Source organism: Procambarus clarkii, chromosome 15 (genome assembly GCF_040958095.1).
Source record: "Procambarus clarkii isolate CNS0578487 chromosome 15, FALCON_Pclarkii_2.0, whole genome shotgun sequence".
In the NCBI taxonomy this organism is placed as follows: Eukaryota; Metazoa; Arthropoda; class Malacostraca; order Decapoda; family Cambaridae; genus Procambarus; species Procambarus clarkii.
The window spans coordinates 21,242,746-21,263,212 of record NC_091164.1 but is presented as its reverse complement, the minus strand read 5'-3'; the positions used below and the strand labels follow the sequence as shown (position 1 = coordinate 21,263,212).

General features: G+C 41.5%; 1 protein-coding gene across 1 annotated transcript in view; it reads right to left on the bottom strand.

Moving 5' to 3' along the window:
- LOC138364970 (uncharacterized) overlaps window positions 1-20,467 on the bottom strand; it is a 59,603-nt gene that overhangs the window by 21,500 nt on the left and 17,636 nt on the right. Inside the window, exon 2 of the mRNA XM_069325057.1 lies at window positions 5,733-5,864. Within this exon, the coding sequence (XP_069181158.1) occupies window positions 5,733-5,864 (132 nt within the window). The remainder of the gene's footprint in view (window positions 1-5,732; window positions 5,865-20,467) is intronic.

The following is a 20,467-nucleotide window of genomic DNA, read 5'->3' as shown; positions in this document are numbered from 1 at the left end:
AGTGTACAGCAACACAGTGTTCAACTATCATAGCGATTTCTTATAACGTTAGATAAGAAAAATAATATGGAGTTATCACTGCTCCTCTGGTGGCAACACCCCGGCTAGTGCCACCAGAGGGGCAGTGATAAGGCAAGGAGGCAATACCCTAATATATATATATATATATATATATATATATATATATATATATATATATATATATATATATATATATATATATATATATATATATATATATATATATATATATATATATATATATATATATATATATATATATATATATTGCCAGGGTTTCCTTGGTCCTTCACGTCGTTTTTTGGCATTCCAGATTAGTCACCAGTCCATAGGCGTCGTGAAGACCTGCGTCATCTCCGTACTCACTCCAATTGTGAAGTTCCTGGGCGCTGGCTTGTTCAGTCATCACCGCACACTTCATTTCCCTCAAGCACTCATTCACCGAGACCACTCACTCATGGATCAGGATGCGTCTTCTCCCTTCTGAGTTCCCAGTGGGCATAATCCAATCACAACAGCTCTGAACTCCTTGGAGTTACACTGACGCCGAGCCACTCCTCGCTCCTGCCGCAGCCATTCCCTTGACCCTTCCAAGATTGTCAGCTCACAGCTTTCGGCGCTCTTACACTGCTGAATCTCGGCTCCTCGCGCTTCCCTGAAGTACTGCAGTCTTTGGTAGTCACTATTAACTTGTCAGGCTGTGTAACTCCACTGAATGAGGCTCCTGGATCTCGGAATTCGAGAGCTCAACCAGCGAACGTCCAATCTCTATGAAGCGCCGCGAATCTCTGAGCGCCTGGCGCTCTGCAGGCGATGAGCCAGGCCTCCCGGTAACGTCACAGACCCAGCGGCGGGCTGTGGTTGGTCAATCACGTCATGTGACCTCAGCCAGCCAATCACCAGCCAGCTGGCGTCGCACACAAAATGACGGATTTGCAGGCAGGGGGCACCATTTTGTTGTACCTAGGGTGCAACCCCCTCTTACCTACAAACATATAAATGCAAATTTCTCCTCAAATAAGTAACCATTTCGGTAGTCTCGTACATCAAAAGAATCCCTGCATCTCAAGGAACCTTCAGGGTAAGCTGATATGACTCTTAAAGCTGGCATATGGGAGAAATAGGAGAGGGTACCATAACAACAAGAAAGGGAAGGATCCAACAGGGAGGAGTGGAAAGGAAAGGAGGGGCTTGCTGGGAGTGGTTTGGTGCAGCCTGTCTCGAAGCGCTTGCAGTGGGCTCGAAATGTGTCTCCCCTTCGTGGTGTGCCTTGGGAGTTGGTGGGGGAGTATGGTGCTCTGGCGTCCCCCGTCGTGGATGTTGGTGCTGTGAGGGGCTCTGAAGTTGCTACCTGTGCCCCCCCCCTCCCGCATCTCCTGCTGTTGGATCCCAAGATCGCAGTGGGGGAGGGGGGGGGGGGGTTGCCCCTGATGATCGGGACCTCGTCGTGGTGTTGCAGAAAGATGTGCGCCGGGGGGCCTCGGCTCCTGTGCCCTGTGGTGGGGTCGATGCTGCGCTTGCTTCCCCTGCGGTTCCCCCTCCTTCGTTGCCCCGGTCTGGGGTAAGCCTAGTCCCGACTCCTGGGGTCGTACCCTGTGAGGGTCCGGTGTTGGGCCCTTATTGGGATGCCTGGATGCTTCCGATCCCGTGGTGCTCGTCCACTGTCTGGGTGTCACGGGCGAAGGAGATTGTTTATAGGGTGCCGGATAAGATGTCTTAGCCGAAGGCACCGCCTGGTGGCCGGGTGTCCCTTGACACGTGGGTGATTTGGAATGCATACTGCTTGCACTTTCCGATATACAAGTTTCCGGAGAAATATTAGTTGACATCTTACGCACAACACTACGCCGTGCGTGGATCAGCTGCCGCCGTGAACTCGACACCTCGCCCTACGGTGCGGCGAGTCTCCCTATAACATCCGCCATTGTTTTCGTTGCCACTCCTCTCTCTACGACCCGACACATCTAACACTTTTGAATTTCTTCTCCTCCTCAACGTCAACGCGTCTCCCTACGTCTGTCTTGGTACAGTCATCGGGAGGGTAAACCCTTCATGCAAACTGCACCTATTCTCAAGAAGAAGAAGGAATGGGAAGGACAGAGCAATGGCGACAATGATCTTGGAGAGCCTGGACATGGCAGGGGTTAATGGCAACACAGAGAAGGTATTGCAGGCTGGGCGCCTACAAGAAGGAAAGGAAGCGACTAATAAAATTAGTGCTTACAAGCGAGACAACGAAAGAGGAAATCCTGTCAAGGAAGAACAAGCTTATGAGACTAGGGGGAGTCAATGACATTTTTCTGCAGAGGGACATGGCAAGGGAAGAGAGAAGGAAGGATGCAGAAGCAAGGAGACGTAAGGGGAGGGAGGGAATGAAGGAGACACAGGACTTGTCGCAGTATCTCCAGCAACCTCAGAGGGGAGTGGGAATTCCCTCCAACAGGCCAGCATCCCCAGGGAGAAATATAACAGTCTCCGTGGTGTAGTGGTAAGACACTTGCCTGGCGTTCCGCGAGGGCTTTGTCATGGGTTCGTATCCTGGCCCGGGGAGGATTTACTGAGCGCAAATCCTTAACTGTAGCCTCTGTTTAACGCAACAGTAAAATATGTACTTGGTTGTAACAACGATTCTTTGCAGCAGGGATCGTATTCCAGGGACCTGCCCGAAACGCTACGTGTACTAGTGGCTGTACAAGAATGTAACAACTCTTGTATATGTCTCAAAAACAGAACCCTTCCACTATCCCATCCCATGATCATTCCCCCCCCCCTCAACCAGTAGAGACCCTCCTGAGACCATGCCCTCTTTGCTCCCCAATCCCAGTACCCCCGTGTCTCCTTCCATGCCCTCCTTCTCCCACTCCAGGACCCCCCCCCCCACATGTTCCAACACCCCATGTCCTTCCCTGTTTCTTCAGCCCATGTCCTCCCTAGTACCCTCTCCCCCAAGCTCTCCTTCCTAACATCCCCCCCTCCCTGAGTGCCCCCCCCCATGCTCCCCTTCTCTCCCCCAACCCCTGCCCTTCTGGCCCCCAATATCAAAGGCTCCCCTGCATTCTCCAACCAATGACCTCCATCCCCCCCCTCCCACCTTCCACATGCCCCTCCTGCTCCCCCATCCCAAGCCCTAATTGACCCCCAACCCCAGATCCTCTCGGCTACACCACCTCAGACCCGCCTAGTTTCCCCATACTGGATCCTCCCAGCCCCTTCTCACCCCAGACCCTCTCCCCAGGTTTTCCTTCCTAGGCCCTCCCATCCTAAACACCTCTCATCCCCCTACCCCAGTGGAACCAACAGAAACTGAGGATGGAATGAGGAGAGTCAGTTTCAAGGTAATGTACTCGAACATAGATGGGATTACAAGCAAGGAATGTGAACTTAGGAAAAGAGTACAAGAAGGGATCCCAAATGTAATTGGACTCATGAAAACAAAACTTTCAGGTATCATAATGAATGTGGTGTTTCCCCAGGACTACACTGTAATAAGGAGAGAGAGAGTGAAGGAAGGGGAGGAGGTGGAATGGCCCTACTGATAAAAAGGGAATAGAGTATCGAGGAGATGGTTATTCAGGCTGTGAGGGGTTCAGAGACTACATTACAGGCGCTATGACAATGAGAGGATCGAGAGAAATAGTAGCAGTGATATATAACCCCCTTCAAATGACAGAAGACCCAGCCAAGAGTATGATGGAAACAACATGGCGTCAACACTATAATTGAGAGAGCAGCCACTGCTGTCTGGAGAAATAGATCCCATCTGCTCATCGTGGGGGACTTCAATTATGGAAAGATAGACTGGGAAAACAAGGTACCACACAGAGGCAAGGAAACATGGAGAACATATTACTGCAAAGCCACATCAGGAGAAAAATATCAGTTAAGAAACAGGTAATAAAACCGAGGATAGAGGCTAACAAATTCACTACAAACGAGAAGGAGGTGTGCGAGGAGCTCAGTAAACAATTTCAGGAAGGCTTCACAGTAGAGCAAGGGGAAGGCCCAGAGATAGGAGTGGAAAGATCTAACCAAACACCACTAGATTAGTTTGTGATTCCCAGTGGGGAGGTGATGAAGCATCTGCTAGAGTTGGAAGTGACAAAGGCTATAGGCCGGGTTGGAATCTCACCTTGGATACTGATGGAAGGAGCAGAAGCTCTGTGTCAGCCACTCGCCATGGTGTATAACAAATCACTAGTAACAGATGAACTGCCAAAAACTTGGATGACGGCTAATATAGTCCCAATATTCAAGAAGGGTGGTAGACAGGAGGCACTGAACTACAGGCCAGTGCCACAAATAATAATTACGTAACGTGATTATTGTTCTGGCTGTGAATCAACATGTCATGGATGTAGATATTTACCTTGGGACGGAAGTGCACTTTAATTCATGTTAAGGTTAATAAATTTCCAATCTAAATAACAAATGCAAATGAAAGCAAATTGCAGACTGGTTTTAATAAGAGTTAAATAAAGAAATCGTCACTGCGTGAGATGTGGCTGACGCAATAGCCCATCATTGATACTAGGAAACTTTTGGCATTTCCTCACTAAAAATTAATATTGTTAGTAAATTTAATTTCCAAACACAAGGCATTTATCTCACTTTGCTAGGGATTAATACTTTGGGTGTCGGAAATGTCCGACAATGTGATAGAGCCTATAATAAGCTCAGGAATATGTACACCGATTAATTAACAGTTGAGAGACGGGACCAAAGACCCAAAACTCTACCCCTGCAAGCACAACTTGGTGAGTACACACACACACACACACACACACACACACACACACACACGCGCGCGCGCGCGCACGACGAACAGGACGACTTGAACGGCGTGACAGCCACCAGAAGAGTCCTCCACGAAGACTGTCATTATCACTCTCACCTTCTTAAAGCAGCCAACACAAGTTCGTTTACGTGATCTTCGGAGATGTGTTCAACTCCTCACCATAAACGTCATCATTCAAACCACTTTTTATATATATTTTTTAAATTGTATCACAAATGATTTATTCATATATTTCATTAGCTTCAACTTTTAGAGTGAGTCTGGGCAAATATACAGCTGTTAAATTATGACAATGGGACGTATTTAAATAAAATGTTAAAATATTAGAATATTGCACTTGGTTGTGTTCCATGACGAACCGAGACGACGTCACTAACTTCTCACGGCACAGGTGAGAATTTGATTATTTCTGTTCAGTCACGTTATGGTGATTTATTTTCTCCACCAGAATATTGGACAAGGGATTATATAACAAGCACACCGCGCACGTATTTTGCCTCGCCAGCATTGTTATACGCCTTTAAAAGTTTCCCCTTTCTTTGATTCTTTACACCTGCTCGCATGAGAACCCTTTCTGAAAACGTTTATTACAAATGATTCCACCACACCTGATATCTTCACTATTTATGTTCGGGTGCCTTTGGTTTTCCTGATATCACTATTATTGTTAAATTTTTTGAAGTACTTATATCACCAATTGCTATACAGATGTTTTATTTTTTCCTCATTCTTGATATCATCAGTACTTGAATTCAACACCCTAATCGTATCTTGCACCATCGTACCTATTGTTATGAATTCATGTTTCAAAACACATAGAATTGTCATCATTACCAACATCACCACCACCATCATCGTTGATATATCATTGATACTACTAATTCAATGATCTCATTGCCATCATTCGTACCATCACTTGTGATCATCAATATTATCATTACCACCATCTTCATCACCATTGTATTCATCTTTATCATCACGACCATCACCATTGCCTCCATCTCCATTACTGTCAACAAGGCCATAACTATAGTGTCTGATAACCAATCTAAAACCGGAATAGTTTACGTTTAATTACAAAAAGAGCCGAAAATCTTAAAAAAAATTGAATCCCCAAATAAATTATCATTATTAATTCAACATGATGAATTATGATTCCATTAACTCAGAGAATTTTTAACCCACGTAAAAAAGATAAAATAGCTTCCGACCCAAACTTTATACCGAAATGGAAGCTCTGTATCGTCCCTATTCTGACACAGTCGTTCACGGCTCAAGCTACTTTATATATTTTGGGAAATGATAATGTTCTATCATCCTTGAGTGTTACTTTGAGAGATAAACCCTGACCAGTTCCTGTCTCACACTGGTTAATATCTTTAAGGAAGTGTTAACGTACAAATTGGGTACTTTGATAATCTTGTTGCGTTTCAGATTTATTATGAGTATTAATTTAATAGACTGCACGTTAATATGTTCTTGCATTTGTTCATTGTAATATAAGTTACTTCTGTTCAAATGACCATGTTCATCTGATCTTGCATTTGCAAATTAAATGATTTGCTGGTGTATAAACTTGTATATATATGCCTGCAAGGTGAGAGTAAAGAGTGGGGAGGGTCGTGGGTAGTGTCTGTTTAGTAGAAGAACCACTACCACGACGCCTTCACACACTCACGCTCTCACTCACTTTCCGTGAATATTTGACAAATAAAATTTGTAAATAAAAAACGTCTTTCTATAAACTCCAATGACATTTACGAACTTATATATGAATTTGTTTAATTCATTGTCAGGGTAAAATATATGTGAATTAAAGATCTTCGGAGCACGCTCTTCCTACTGCAGCTGTAAAACAAAGATCGTGTATTGAGGCGATATTCACTATACAGAGATCCCATGACTAAAGCCGGAGGATCGCTTGCTTTTCTACATAAGTGCAACGTCAGGTAAACTTGCCATGAGAATTATGAATTATATATCTGGTAAAAGTATAAACTTTATAAGAAATTATCGAATGCCATAGATAAAGTTGGTTACTGAGTCTGCTCCAATAAAGCAATAGACATGAGAAAGAAGGATTATCAAAAGATGTTCACAATATGTATATATATTTTTTTGTGTAATTGTGAGCTGAAATTTCAAGCCAGTTTCATAATTCTCGTAAAATAAAATGTATTATATTGAAGTTACATTTTTAAACATGTAATATTGTCTGGTTAATACAGATTTCAAGTTACTTCATTAATTTTTACTCGGGGTAAATATACTTTAAATGTAAATGTACTTTACTACATTTTTATCTTACTCATTTACTTTTCTCGGGGGCCTGATGGCTGAGTGGACAGCGCTTGGGGTTCGTAGTCTGAAGGGTCGGGGTTCGATTCCCGGCGATGGTGGAAACAAGTGGGCAGAGTTTCTTTCACCCCGATGTTCGGGTTCACCTAGCAGTAAATAGGTACCTGAGAGTTTAACAGTTGCTACGGGCTGCTTTCCGGGGATGTGTGTGTATGAAAATTAGGATTAATTACTTACCCGAAATGCTATGCATGCTCCCTAGTGGCTGTACAAGAATGTAAGAACTCTTCTATATATAATTAAACAAAAAAATTTGGCTCGTGCAATCTCTGATGACATAATAATGGATCCCTTTGACTGTTGTACTATCTGATGGTTAAATACTGGATCCATATGCCTGTTGTATTCTCTCACAGCACCTTAAAGCACCCAGCCAGCTGGTGTACTCTCTGATAACATTTATAGAGCGCACCCTGGTGGGTATACTATATGATGACTTGCTACAGGACTCAGCTACCTTGAGTACCCTCTGATAATATGTTACAGCATCCAGCTGATTGGCATACTCTCTGATGACATGAGAGAGAACCCAGCTGAGCTGACTACAGTACTCTGTGATGACATATAACAAAGCCTAGCTGGCTGGTGTACTGTCTGGTGTCATATGTTGCAGGATTCAGCTGGCCCATCGCTGTTTTCAGTAATTGGCATATTTTCGGTATAAAAAGTCGTAATTTGAAACTGAAAATAGGTGCAGAGAGTCAGAATTCGGATAAAAAATCACGCTCAGGAGTCAAATTTCCGACATTTCAGACATTTTAAAAACTGCAGGGGGGTTTGGGCAAAATATGACCCATCGCTGTTTTCAGTAATTGGCATAATTTCGGTATGAAACGTCGTAATTTGAAACTGAAAATAGGTGCAGAGTCAGAATTCCGATAAAAAATCACGCTCAGGAGTCAAATTTCCGACATTTCAGACATTTTGAAAACTGCAGGGGGGTTTGGGCAAAATATGACCCAACGCCGATTACAGTAATTGGCATATTTTCGGTATGAAACGTCGTAATTTGAAACTGAAAATAGGTGCAGAAAGTCAGAATTAGGCTCAAAAATCACGCTCAGCTCAGCAGTCAAATTTCCGACATTTCAGACATTTTGAAAACTGCAGGGGGGGTTTGAGCAAAATATGACCCATCGCCGTTTTCAGTAATTGGCATATTTTCGGTATAAAAATTCGTAATTTGAAACTGAAAATAGGTGCAGAGAGTCAGAATTCGAATAAAAAATCACGCTCAGGAGTCAAATTTCCGACATTTCAGACATTTTGAAAACTGCAGGGGGGTTTGGGCAAAATATTACCCATCGCCGTTTACAGTAATTGACATATTTTCGGTATGAAACGTCGTAATTTGAAACTGAAAATAGGTGCAGAGAGTCAGAATTCGGATAAGAAATCACGCTCAGGAGTCAAATTTCCGACATTTCAGACATTTTGAAAACTGCAGGAGCGTTTGGGCAGAATTTGACCCATCGCAGTTTAGAGTAATTGGCATATTTTCGGTATGAAACGTCGTAATTTGAAACTGAAAATAGGTGCAGAGAGTCAGAATTCGGCTCAAAAATCACGCTCAGGAATCAAATTTCCGACATTTCAGACATTTTGAAAATTGCAGGGTTGTTTGGGCAAAATATGACCCATCGCCGTTTTCAGTAATTGGCATATTTTCGGTATAAAAAGTCGTAATTTGAAACTGAAAATAGGTGCAGAGAGTCAGAATTCGGCTCAAAAATCACGCTCAGGAGTCAAATTTCCAACATTTCAGACATTTTGAAAACTGCAGGGGGGTTTGGGCAAAATATGACCCATCGCCGTTTTCAGTAATTGGCATATTTTCGGTATAAAAAGTCGTAATTTAAAACTGAAAGTAGGTGCAGAGAGTCAGAATTCGGATAAAAAATCACGCTCAGGAGTCAAATTTTCGACCTTTCTGACATTTTGAAAACTGCAGGGGGGTTTGGGCAAAATATGACACATCGCCGTTTACAGTAATTGACATATTTTCGGTATGAAACGTCGTAATATGAAACTGAAAATAGGTGCAGAAAGTCAGAATTAGGCTCAATAATCACGCTCAGGAGTCAAATTTCCGACATTTCAGACATTTTGAAAACTGCAGGGGGGTTTGAGCAAAATATGACCCATCGCCGTTTTCAGTAATTGGCATATTTTCGGTATAAAAAGTCGTAATTTGAAACTGAAAATAGGTGCAGAGAGTCAGAATTCGGATAAAAAATCACGCTCAGGAGTCAAATTTCCGACATTTCAGACATTTTGAAAACTGCAGGGGGGTTTGGGCAAAATATGACCCATCGCCGTTTTCAGTAATTGGCATATTTTCGGTATAAAAAGTCGTAATTTGAAAATGAAAATAGGTGCAGAGAGTCAGAATTCGGATAAAAAATCACGCTCAGGAGTCAAATTGCCGACATTTCAGACATTTTGAAAACTGCAGGGGGGTTTGGGCAAAATATGACCCATCGCCGTTTACAGTAATTGGCATATTTTCGGTATGAAACGTCGTAATTTGAAACTGAAAATAGGTGCAGAGAGTCAGAATTCGGCTCAAAAATCACGCTCAGGAGTCAAATTTCCGATATTTCAGACATTTAGAAAACTGCAGGGGGGGTTTGGGCAAAATATAACTATTATGGTCGTGGGTTGGTTGGTGTTGTCGTCGTTGATCCTTCTCTACGGACAACCCAACCCACAACTCGGTAGAGTGCTTATACCTCTCTAGGAGATCACACTAGGCGCTTCTGGCTCGTGGAGAGGGGCTCAACGTCACACGTTTAGGGGATGCGGCTCCAACACTTAGCCTCGTTGTCACGTGCACACACCCACTCGAGCCGCTGTGACTCCCCACTCTCTCCTTATGTGATATGATCTCCTTAATCCCCCTTAACTTACTAATCTTCCATCCTACCCTGTCCACAGCGATGGTTCTTGGTTCTTTCTCTCTCTCTCTCTTCCTTTACTATTTCCTGGGAAGCCTCACTAGGACAAGGGCCAAACACCAGCAAATTGGAATACATTTACTGGACAAAGCACATACACAATACATACACACACATAATAATAATGAATCCTATACTCTATACTATTACAATCAGGTTGCACTCCAACACCATCAGAACTCTATTATCAGCTTATCAAGTGGTATCCTATCTCCTGGTTCACCACCTGATACTATCAACCTCCTCAAGTAGATCAAGTCTACATACACTGTTGCACCATCAGCAAGATAATATATATATGTATCTATAAATGTGTACAAAGAAAATCAGCATTTGAATGCAATAACATATATCAGTATAAATGTTCTTTGATACACAACAATGATCAATCGATCAATCTATCAGTCCTAGAACACATACATCTGTAGGTAATCCAGCCTACGCCTGCAACTCTAAACTTCAGTATAAAACACTCCTTGACATAACACTGCAAACAATCACTCCCCTCTCACTGCGTCTTGCACGCAAACGACAACCAAACACTATCAACTCCCTACAAGTAATCCACCAAAACTTCCCTTCCACCTCTGGAAGTTCACTACCCTGATATCTTTAGGTTCTTCCGGGCTTCACTACCAGGATCCTCTGCAGCTCCTCCAGGCTGCTATCATGAAGTTTCCTTGAGCAACTACGGTGCCTCACCCTTCTGCTAGGGTCCTCCACAGCTCTCCTGGCTGCTACACCATGAAGTTCCCTCGAGCAACTATGGTGCTTCACCACCTCTACAGAAGCATGTGACACTCCTCTTCACTGCTGCTTCTCCTCACAGCTCGAGGTCCTCTCCTCCACTACCTTGGAGTCTCATCAATTACTTCATCTGTGCTGGCTTCGAAGTTCTCAGCGACTTCTTCCCCAAAGACAAACCTGCAACCCATCGACACTCCAATAAAAACGTTTCCCCTTTAACACATAAACAAAAATAATCACACAATATGTTTGCCTCAAACCTCTACCTGTCCTCAACATACAGTGAGAGTGGACTCCCCCGTTTTGGGCGGGTCCATACTCCACCTCGCCCGGCGGGCCTCCTCATTCAGGGAGGGTCCTTCGCTGTCAGGAGCCGGGCTCCCTCAGTTGCCTGCCAGCGCTCAGAGGGGACGGACGTCGCTCCGTGTTCCTCCCTCTCCACTCTCTTATTTCAGGCTTTCTGCCTCACCAAAACATGTCTAACTTATCAATAAACATTGCTACTGTCGCTGGGCACACGACCAACTACAAGCAACCACTATGAACTGGCGTATATCGTGCTTACCACAGATTGTCAGGTCGAGGGCGCTTCTCCCTCTGACGAAGCTTGGTCAGGGCGCTTCCACGGCCCACAATAATGCCTCTGGTTGGTTTAATACTCTCCCCTTCGACCAGGACTTGAGACCACAACGTCCCCAGCTCGATTCCACAGCTGGTACGTCTGCACACTTCTCTTCTCTTCGAGATATATCACTAGGGGTTCCCTTCTGACGGGAGCTCAACGGAGCACGGCTTTCCCCTGCGATGTCTGGCACTCAAGTGAGGTCAAAGCCCCTCCAGAAGCGAGCCTCATGCATCCAGCAAAATATCCACATCTCCTAGCCAGTCATTTATCTGTTTTCTTCTTCATTGCCCATAATCTCAAATTGTTATACATATCCAAGCAACTACTTTACATATGGGTTATCACCTCAATATTTGCTAGACCTTCTAATCAGGTCAGGCTTGATGAATAACTCTCAAGGAGGGAGACTCGTTTCTCCTGCAGGCTGAGATCATTACAATGACCCATCGCCGTTTTCAGTAATTGGCATATTTTCGGTATAAAAAGTCGTAATTTGAAACTGAAAATAGGTGCAGAGAGTCAGAATTCGGATAAAAAATCACACTCAGGAGTCAAATTTCCGACATTTCAGACATTTTGAAAACTGCAGGGGGGTTTGGGAAAAATATGACCCATCGCCGTTTTCAGTAATTGGCATATTTTCGGTATAAAAAGTCGTAATTTGAAACTGAAAATAGGTGCAGAGAGTCAGAATTCGGATACAAAATCACGCTCAGGAGTCAAATTTCCGACATTTCAGACATTTTGAAAACTACAGGGGGGTTTGGGCAAAATATGACCCATCGCCGTTTTCAGTAATTGGCATATTTTCGGTATAAAAAGTCGTAATTTGAAACTGAAAATAGGTGCAGAGAGTCAGAATTCGGATAAAAAATCACGCTCAGGAGTCAAATTTCCGACATTTCAGACATTTTAAAAACTGCAGGGGGGTTTGGGCAAAATATGACCCATCGATGTTTTCAGTAATTGGCATATTTTCGGTATGAAACGTCGTAATTTGAAACTGAAAATAGGTGCAGAGTCAGAATTCGGATAAAAAATCACGCTCAGGAGTCAAATTTCCGACATTTCAGACATTTTGAAAACTGCAGGGGGGTTTGGGCAAAATATGACCCATCGCCGTTTACAGTAATTGACATATTTTCGGTATGAAACGTCGTAATTTGAAACTGAAAATAGGTGCAGAAAGTCAAAATTAGGCTCAAAAATCACGCTCAGCTCAGCAGTCAAATTTCCGACATTTCAGACATTTTGAAAACTGCAGAGGGGTTTGAGCAAAATATGACCCATCGCCGTTTTCAGTAATTGGCATATTTTCGGTATAAAAATTCGTAATTTGAAACTGAAAATAGGTGCAGAGAGTCAGAATTCGGATAAAAAATCACGCTCAGGAGTCAAATTTCCGACATTTCAGACATTTTAAAAACTGCAGGGGGGTTTGGGCAAAATATGACCCATCGATGTTTTCAGTAATTGGCATATTTTCGGTATGAAACGTCGTAATTTGAAACTGAAAATAGGTGCAGAGTCAGAATTCGGATAAAAAATCACGCTCAGGAGTCAAATTTCCGACATTTCAGACATTTAGAAAACTGCAAGGGGGTTTGGGCAAAATATGACCCATCGCTGTTTACAGTAATTGGCATATTTTCGGTATGAAACGTCGTAATTTGAAACTGAAAATAGGTGCAGAGAGTCAGAATTCGGATAAAAAATCACGCTCAGGAGTCAAATTTCCTGACATTTCAGACATTTTGAAAACTGCAGGGGGGTTTGGGCAAAATATGACCCATCGCCGTTTTCAGTAATTGGCATATTTTCGTTATAAAACGTCGTAATTTGAAACTGAAAATAGGTGCAGAGAGTCAGAATTCGGATAAAAAATCACGCTTAGGAGTCAAATTTCCGACATTTCAGACATTTTGAAAACTGCAGGGGGGTTTGGGCAAAATATGACCCATCGCCGTTTTCAGTAATTAGCATATTTTCGGTATAAAAAGTCGTAATTTGAAACTGAAAATAGGTGCAGAGAGTCAGAATTCGGATACAAAATCACGCTCAGGAGTCAAATTTCCGACATTTCAGACATTTTGAAAACTGCAGGGGGGTTTGGGCAAAATATGACCCATCGCCGTTTTCAGTAATTGGCATATTTTCGGTATAAAAAGTCGTAATTTGAAACTGAAAATAGGTGCAGAGAGTCAGAATTCGGATACAAAATCACGCTCAGGAGTCAAATTTCCGACATTTCAGACATTTTGAAAACTGCAGGGGGGTTTGGGCAAAATATGACCCATCGCCGTTTTCAGTAATTGGCATATTTTCGGTATAAAAAGTCGTAATTTGAAACTGAAAATAGGTGCAGAGAGTCAGAATTCGGATAAAAAAACACGCTCAGGAGTCAAATTTCCGACATTTCAGACATTTTAAAAACTGCAGGGGGGTTTGGGCAAAATATGACCCATCGATGTTTTCAGTAATTGGCATATTTTCGGTATGAAACGTCGTAATTTGAAACCGAAAATAGGTGCAGAGTCAGAATTCGGATAAAAAATCACACTCAGGAGTCAAATTTCCGACATTTCAGACATTTTGAAAACTGCAGGGGGGTTTGGGCAAAATATGACCCATCGCCGTTTACAGTAATTGGCATATTTTCGGTATGAAACGTCGTAATTTGAAACTGAAAAAGGGTGCAGAGAGTCAGAATTCGGATAAAAAATCACGCTCAGGAGTCAAATTTCCTGACATTTCAGACATTTTGAAAACTGCAGGGGGGTTTGGGCAAAATATGACCCATCGCCGTTTTCAGTAATTGGCATATTTTCGTTATAAAACGTCGTAATTTGAAACTGAAAATAGGTGCAGAGAGTCAGAATTCGGATAAAAAATCACGCTTAGGAGTCAAATTTCCGACATTTCAGACATTTTGAAAACTGCAGGGGGGTTTGGGCAAAATATGACCCATCGCCGTTTTCAGTAATTGGCATATTTTCGGTATAAAAAGTCGTAATTTGAAACTGAAAATAGGTGCAGAGAGTCAGAATTCGGATAAAAAATCACGCTCAGGAGTCAAATTTCCGACATTTCAGACATTTTAAAAACTGCAGGGGGGTTTGGGCAAAATATGACCCATCGATGTTTTCAGTAATTGGCATATTTTCGGTATGAAACGTCGTAATATGAAACTGAAAATAGGTGCAGAGTCAGAATTCGGATAAAAAATCACGCTCAGGAGTCAAATTTCCGACATTTCAGACATTTTGAAAACTGCAGGGGGGTTTGGGCAAAATATGACCCATCGCCGTTTACAGTAATTGGCATATTTTCGGTATGAAACGTCGTAATTTGAAACTGAAAATAGGTGCAGAAAGTCAAAATAAGGCTCAAAAATCACGCTCAGCTCAGCAGTCAAATTTCCGACATTTCAGACATTTTGAAAACTGCAGGGGGGTTTGAGCAAAATATGACCCATCGCCGTTTTCAGTAATTGGCATATTTTCGGTATAAAAATTCGTAATTTGAAACTGAAAATAGGTGCAGAGAGTCAGAATTCGGATAAAAAATCACGCTTAGGAGTCAAATTTCCGACATTTCAGACATTTTGAAAACTGCAGGGGGGTTTGGGCAAAATATGACCCATCGCCGTTTACAGTAATTGGCATATTTTCGGTATGAAACGTCGTAATTTGAAACTGAAAAAGGGTGCAGAGAGTCAGAATTCGGATAAAAAATCACGCTCAGGAGTCAAATTTCCTGACATTTCAGACATTTTGAAAACTGCAGGGGGGTTTGGGCAAAATATGACCCATCGCTGTTTTCAGTAATTGGCATATTTTCGTTATAAAACGTCGTAATTTGAAACTGAAAATAGGTGCAGAGAGTAAGAATTCGGATAAAAAATCACGCTTAGGAGTCAAATTTCCGACATTTCAGACATTTTGAAAACTGCAGGGGGGTTTGGATAAAACCGTTTTCAGTAATTGGCATATTTTCGATATAAAAAGTCGTAATTTGAAACTGAAATAAGGTGCAGAGTCAGAATTCGGATACAAAATCACGCTCAGGAGTAAAATTTCCGACATTTCAGACATTTTGAAAACTGCAGGGGGGTTTGGGCAAAATATGACCCATCGCTGTTTTCAGTAATTGGCATATTTTCGTTATAAAACGTCGTAATTTGAAACTGAAAATAGGTGCAGAGAGTCAGAATTCGGATAAAAAATCACGCTCAGGAGTAAAATTTCCGACATTTCAGACATTTTGAAAACTGCAGTGGGGTTTGGATAAAATATGACCCATCGCCGTTTTCAGTAATTAGCATATTTTCGATATAAAAATTCGTAATTTGAAACTGAAATAAGGTGCAGAGAGTCAGAATTCGGATACAAAATCACGCTCAGGAGTAAAATTTCCGACATTTCAGACATTTTGAAAACTGCAGGGGGGTTTGGGCAAAATATGACCCATCGCCGTTTTCAGTAATTGGCATATTTTCGGTATAAAAAGTCATAATTTGAAACTGAAAATAGGTGCAGAGAGTCAGAATTCGGATAAAAAATCACGCTCAGGAGTCAAATTTCCGACATTTCAGACATTTTGAAAACTGCAGGGGGGTTTGGGCAAAATATGACCCATCGCCGTTTACAGTAATTGGCATATTTTCGGTATGAAACGTCGTAATTTGAAACTGAAAATAGGTGCAGAAAGTCAAAATTAGGCTCAAAAATCACGCTCAGCTCAGCAGTCAAATTTCCGACATTTCAGACATTTTGAAAACTGCAGGGGGGTTTGAGCAAAATATGACCCATCGCCGTTTTCAGTAATTGGCATATTTTCGGTATAAAAATTCGTAATTTGAAACTGAAAATAGGTGCAGAGAGTCAGAATTCGGATAAAAAATCACGCTCAGGAGTCAAATTTCCGACATTTCAGACATTTTGAAAACTGCAGGGGGGTTTGGGCAAAATATGACCCATCGCCGTTTACAGTAATTGGCATATTTTCGGTATGAAACGTCGTAATTTGAAACTGAAAATAGGTGCAGAGAGTCAGAATTCGGATAAAAATCACGCTCAGGAGTCAAATTTCCTGACATTTCAGACATTTTAAAAACTGCAGGGGGGTTTGGGCAAAATATGACCCATCGCCGTTTTCAGTAATTGGCATATTTTCGTTATAAAACGTCGTAATTTGAAACTGAAAATAGGTGCAGAGAGTCAGAATTCGGATAAAAAAATCACGCTTAGGAGTCAAATTTCCGACATTTCAGACATTTTGAAAACTGCAGTGGGGTTTGGATAAAATATGACCCATCGCCGTTTTCAGTAATTAGCATATTTTCGATATAAAAATTCGTAATTTGAAACTGAAATAAGGTGCAGAGAGTCAGAATTCGGATACAAAATCACGCTCAGGAGTAAAATTTCCGACATTTCAGACATTTTGAAAACTGCTGGGGGGTTTGGGCAAAATATGACCCATCGCCGTTTTCAGTAATTGGCATATTTTCGGTATAAAAAGTCATAATTTGAAACTGAAAATAGGTGCAGAGAGTCAGAATTCGGATAAAAAATCACGCTCAGGAGTCAAATTTCCGACATTTCAGACATTTTGAAAACTGCAGGGGGGTTTGGGCAAAATATGACCCATCGCCGTTTTCAGTAATTGGCATATTTTCGGTATAAAAAGTCGTAATTTGAAACTGAAAATAGGTGCAGAGAGTCAGAATTCGGATAAAAAATCACACTCAGGAGTCAAATTTCCGACATTTCAGACATTTTGAAAACTGCAGGGGGGTTTGGGCAAAATATGACCCATCGCCGTTTTCAGTAATTGGCATATTTTCGGTATAAAAAGTCGTAATTTGAAACTGAAAATAGGTGCAGAGAGTCAGAATTCAGATACAAAGTCATGCTCAGGAGTCAAATTTCCGACATTTCAGACATTTTGAAAACTGCAGGGGAGTTTGGGCAAAATATGACCCATCGCCGTTTTCAGTAATTGGCATATTTTCGGTATAAAAAGTCGTAATTTGAAACTGAAAATAGGTGCAGAGAGTCAGAATTCGGATAAAAAATCACGCTCAGGAGTCAAATTTCCGACATTTCAGACATATTAAAAACTGCAGGGGGGTTTGGGCAAAATATGACCCATCGATGTTTTCAGTAATTGGCATATTTTCGGTATGAAACGTCGTAATTTGAAACTGAAAATAGGTGCAGAGTCAGAATTCGGATAAAAAATCACGCTCAGGAGTCAAATTTCCGACATTTCAGACATTTTGAAAACTGCAGGGGGGTTTGGGCAAAATATGACCCATCGCCGTTTACAGTAATTGGCATATTTTCGGTATGAAACGTCGTAATTTGAAACTGAAAATAGGTGCAGAAAGTCAAAATTAGGCTCAAAAATCACGCTCAGCTCAGCAGTCAAATTTCCGACATTTCAGACATTTTGAAAACTGCAGGGGGGTTTGAGCAAAATATGACCCATCGCCGTTTTCAGTAATTGGCATATTTTCGGTATAAAAATTCGTAATTTGAAACTGAAAATAGGTGCAGAGAGTCAGAATTCGGATAAAAAATCACGCTCAGGAGTCAAATTTCCGACATTTCAGACATTTTGAAAACTGCAGGGGGGTTTGGGCAAAATATGACCCATCGCCGTTTACAGTAATTGGCATATTTTCGGTATGAAACGTCGTAATTTGAAACTGAAAATAGGTGCAGAGAGTCAGAATTCGGATAAGAAATCACGCTCAGGAGTCAAATTTCCTGACATTTCAGACATTTTAAAAACTGCAGGGGGGTTTGGGCAAAATATGACCCATCGCCGTTTTCAGTAATTGGCATATTTTCGTTATAAAACGTCGTAATTTGAAACTGAAAATAGGTGCAGAGAGTCAGAATTAGGATAAAAAAATCACGCTTAGGAGTCAAATTTCCGACATTTCAGACATTTTGAAAACTGCAGTGGGGTTTGGATAAAATATGACCCATCGCCGTTTTCAGTAATTAACATATTTTCGATACAAAAATTCGTAATTTGAAACTGAAATAAGGTGCAGAGAGTCAGAATTCGGATACAAAATCACGCTCAGGAGTAAAATTTCCGACATTTCAGACATTTTGAAAACTGCAGGGGGGTTTGGGCAAAATATGACCCATTGCCGTTTTCAGTAATTGACATATTTTCGGTATAATAAGTCGTAATTTGAAACTGAAAATAGGTGCAGAGAGTCAGAATTCGGATAAAAAATCACGCTCAGGAGTCAAATTTCCTGACATTTCAGACATTTTGAAAACTGCAGGGGGGTTTGGGCAAAATATGATCCATCGCTGTTTACAGTAATTGGCAAATTTTCGGTATGAAACGTCGTAATTTGAAACTGAAAATAGGTGCAGAGAGTCAGAATTCGGATAAAAAATCACGCTCAGGAGTCAAATTTCCGACATTTCAGACATTTTGAAAACTGCAGGGGGGTTTGGGCAAAATATGACCCATCGCAGTTTACAGTAATTGGCATATTTTCGGTATGAAACGTCGTAATTTGAAACTGAAAAAGGGTGCAGAGAGTCAGAATTCGGATAAAAAATCACGCTCAGGAGTCAAATTTCCTGACATTTCAGACATTTTGAAAACTGCAGGGGGGTTTGGGCAAAATATGACCCATCGCTGTTTTCAGTAATTGGCATATTTTCGTTATTAAACGTCGTAATTTGAAACTGAAAATAGGTGCAGAGAGTCAGAATTCGGATAAAAAATCGCGCTTAGGAGTCAAATTTCCGACATTTCAGACATTTTGAAAACTGCAGGGGGGTTACGATAAAACCGTTTTCAGTAATTGGCATATTTTCGATATAAAAAGTCGTAATTTGAAACTGAAATAAGGTGCAGAGAGTCAGAATTCGGATACAAAATCACGCTCAGGAGTAAAATTTCCGACATTTCAGACATTTTGAAAACTGCAGGGGGGGTTTGGGCAAAATATGACCCATTGCCGTTTTCAGTAATTGGCATATTTTCGGTATAAAAAGTCGTAATTTGAAACTGAAAATAGGTGCAGAGAGTCAGAATTCGGATACAAAATCACGCTTAGGAGTCAAATTTCCGACATTTTAGACATTTTGAAAACTGCAGGGGGGTTTGGATAAAACCGTTTTCAGTAATTGGCATATTTTCGATATAAAAAGTCGTAATTTGAAACTGAAATAAGGTGCAGAGAGTCAGAATTCGGATACAAAATCACGCTCAGGAGTAAAATTTCCGACATTTCAGACATTTTGAAAACTGCAGGGGGGTTTGGGCAAAATATGACCCATTGCCGTTTTCAGTAATTGGCATATTTTCGGTATAAAAAGTCGTAATTTGAAACTGAAAATAGGTGCAGAGAGTCAGAATTCGGATAAAAAATCACGCTCAGGAGTCAAATTTCCGACATTTCAGACATTTTGAAAACTGCAGGGGGGTTTGGGCAAAATATGACCCATCGCCGTTTTCAGTAATTGGCATATTTTCGGTATAAAAAGTCGTAATTTGAAACTGAAAATAGGTGCAGAGAGTCAGAATTCGGATAAAAAAACACGCTCAGGAGTCAAATTTCCGACATTTCAGACATTTTAAAAACTGCAGGGTGGTTTGGGCAAAATATGACCCATCGATGTTTTCAGTAATTGGCATATTTTCGGTATGAAACGTCGTAATTTGAAACTGAAAATAGGTGCAGAGTCAGAATTCGGATAAAAAATCACACTCAGGAGTCAAATTTCCGACATTTCAGACATTTTGAAAACTGCAGGGGGGTTTGGGCAAAATATGACCCATCGCCGTTTACAGTAATTGGCATATTTTCGGTATGAAACGTCGTAATTTGAAACTGAAAAAGGGTGCAGAGAGTCAGAATTCGGATAAAAAATCACGCTCAGGAGTCAAATTTCCTGACATTTCAGACATTTTGAAAAC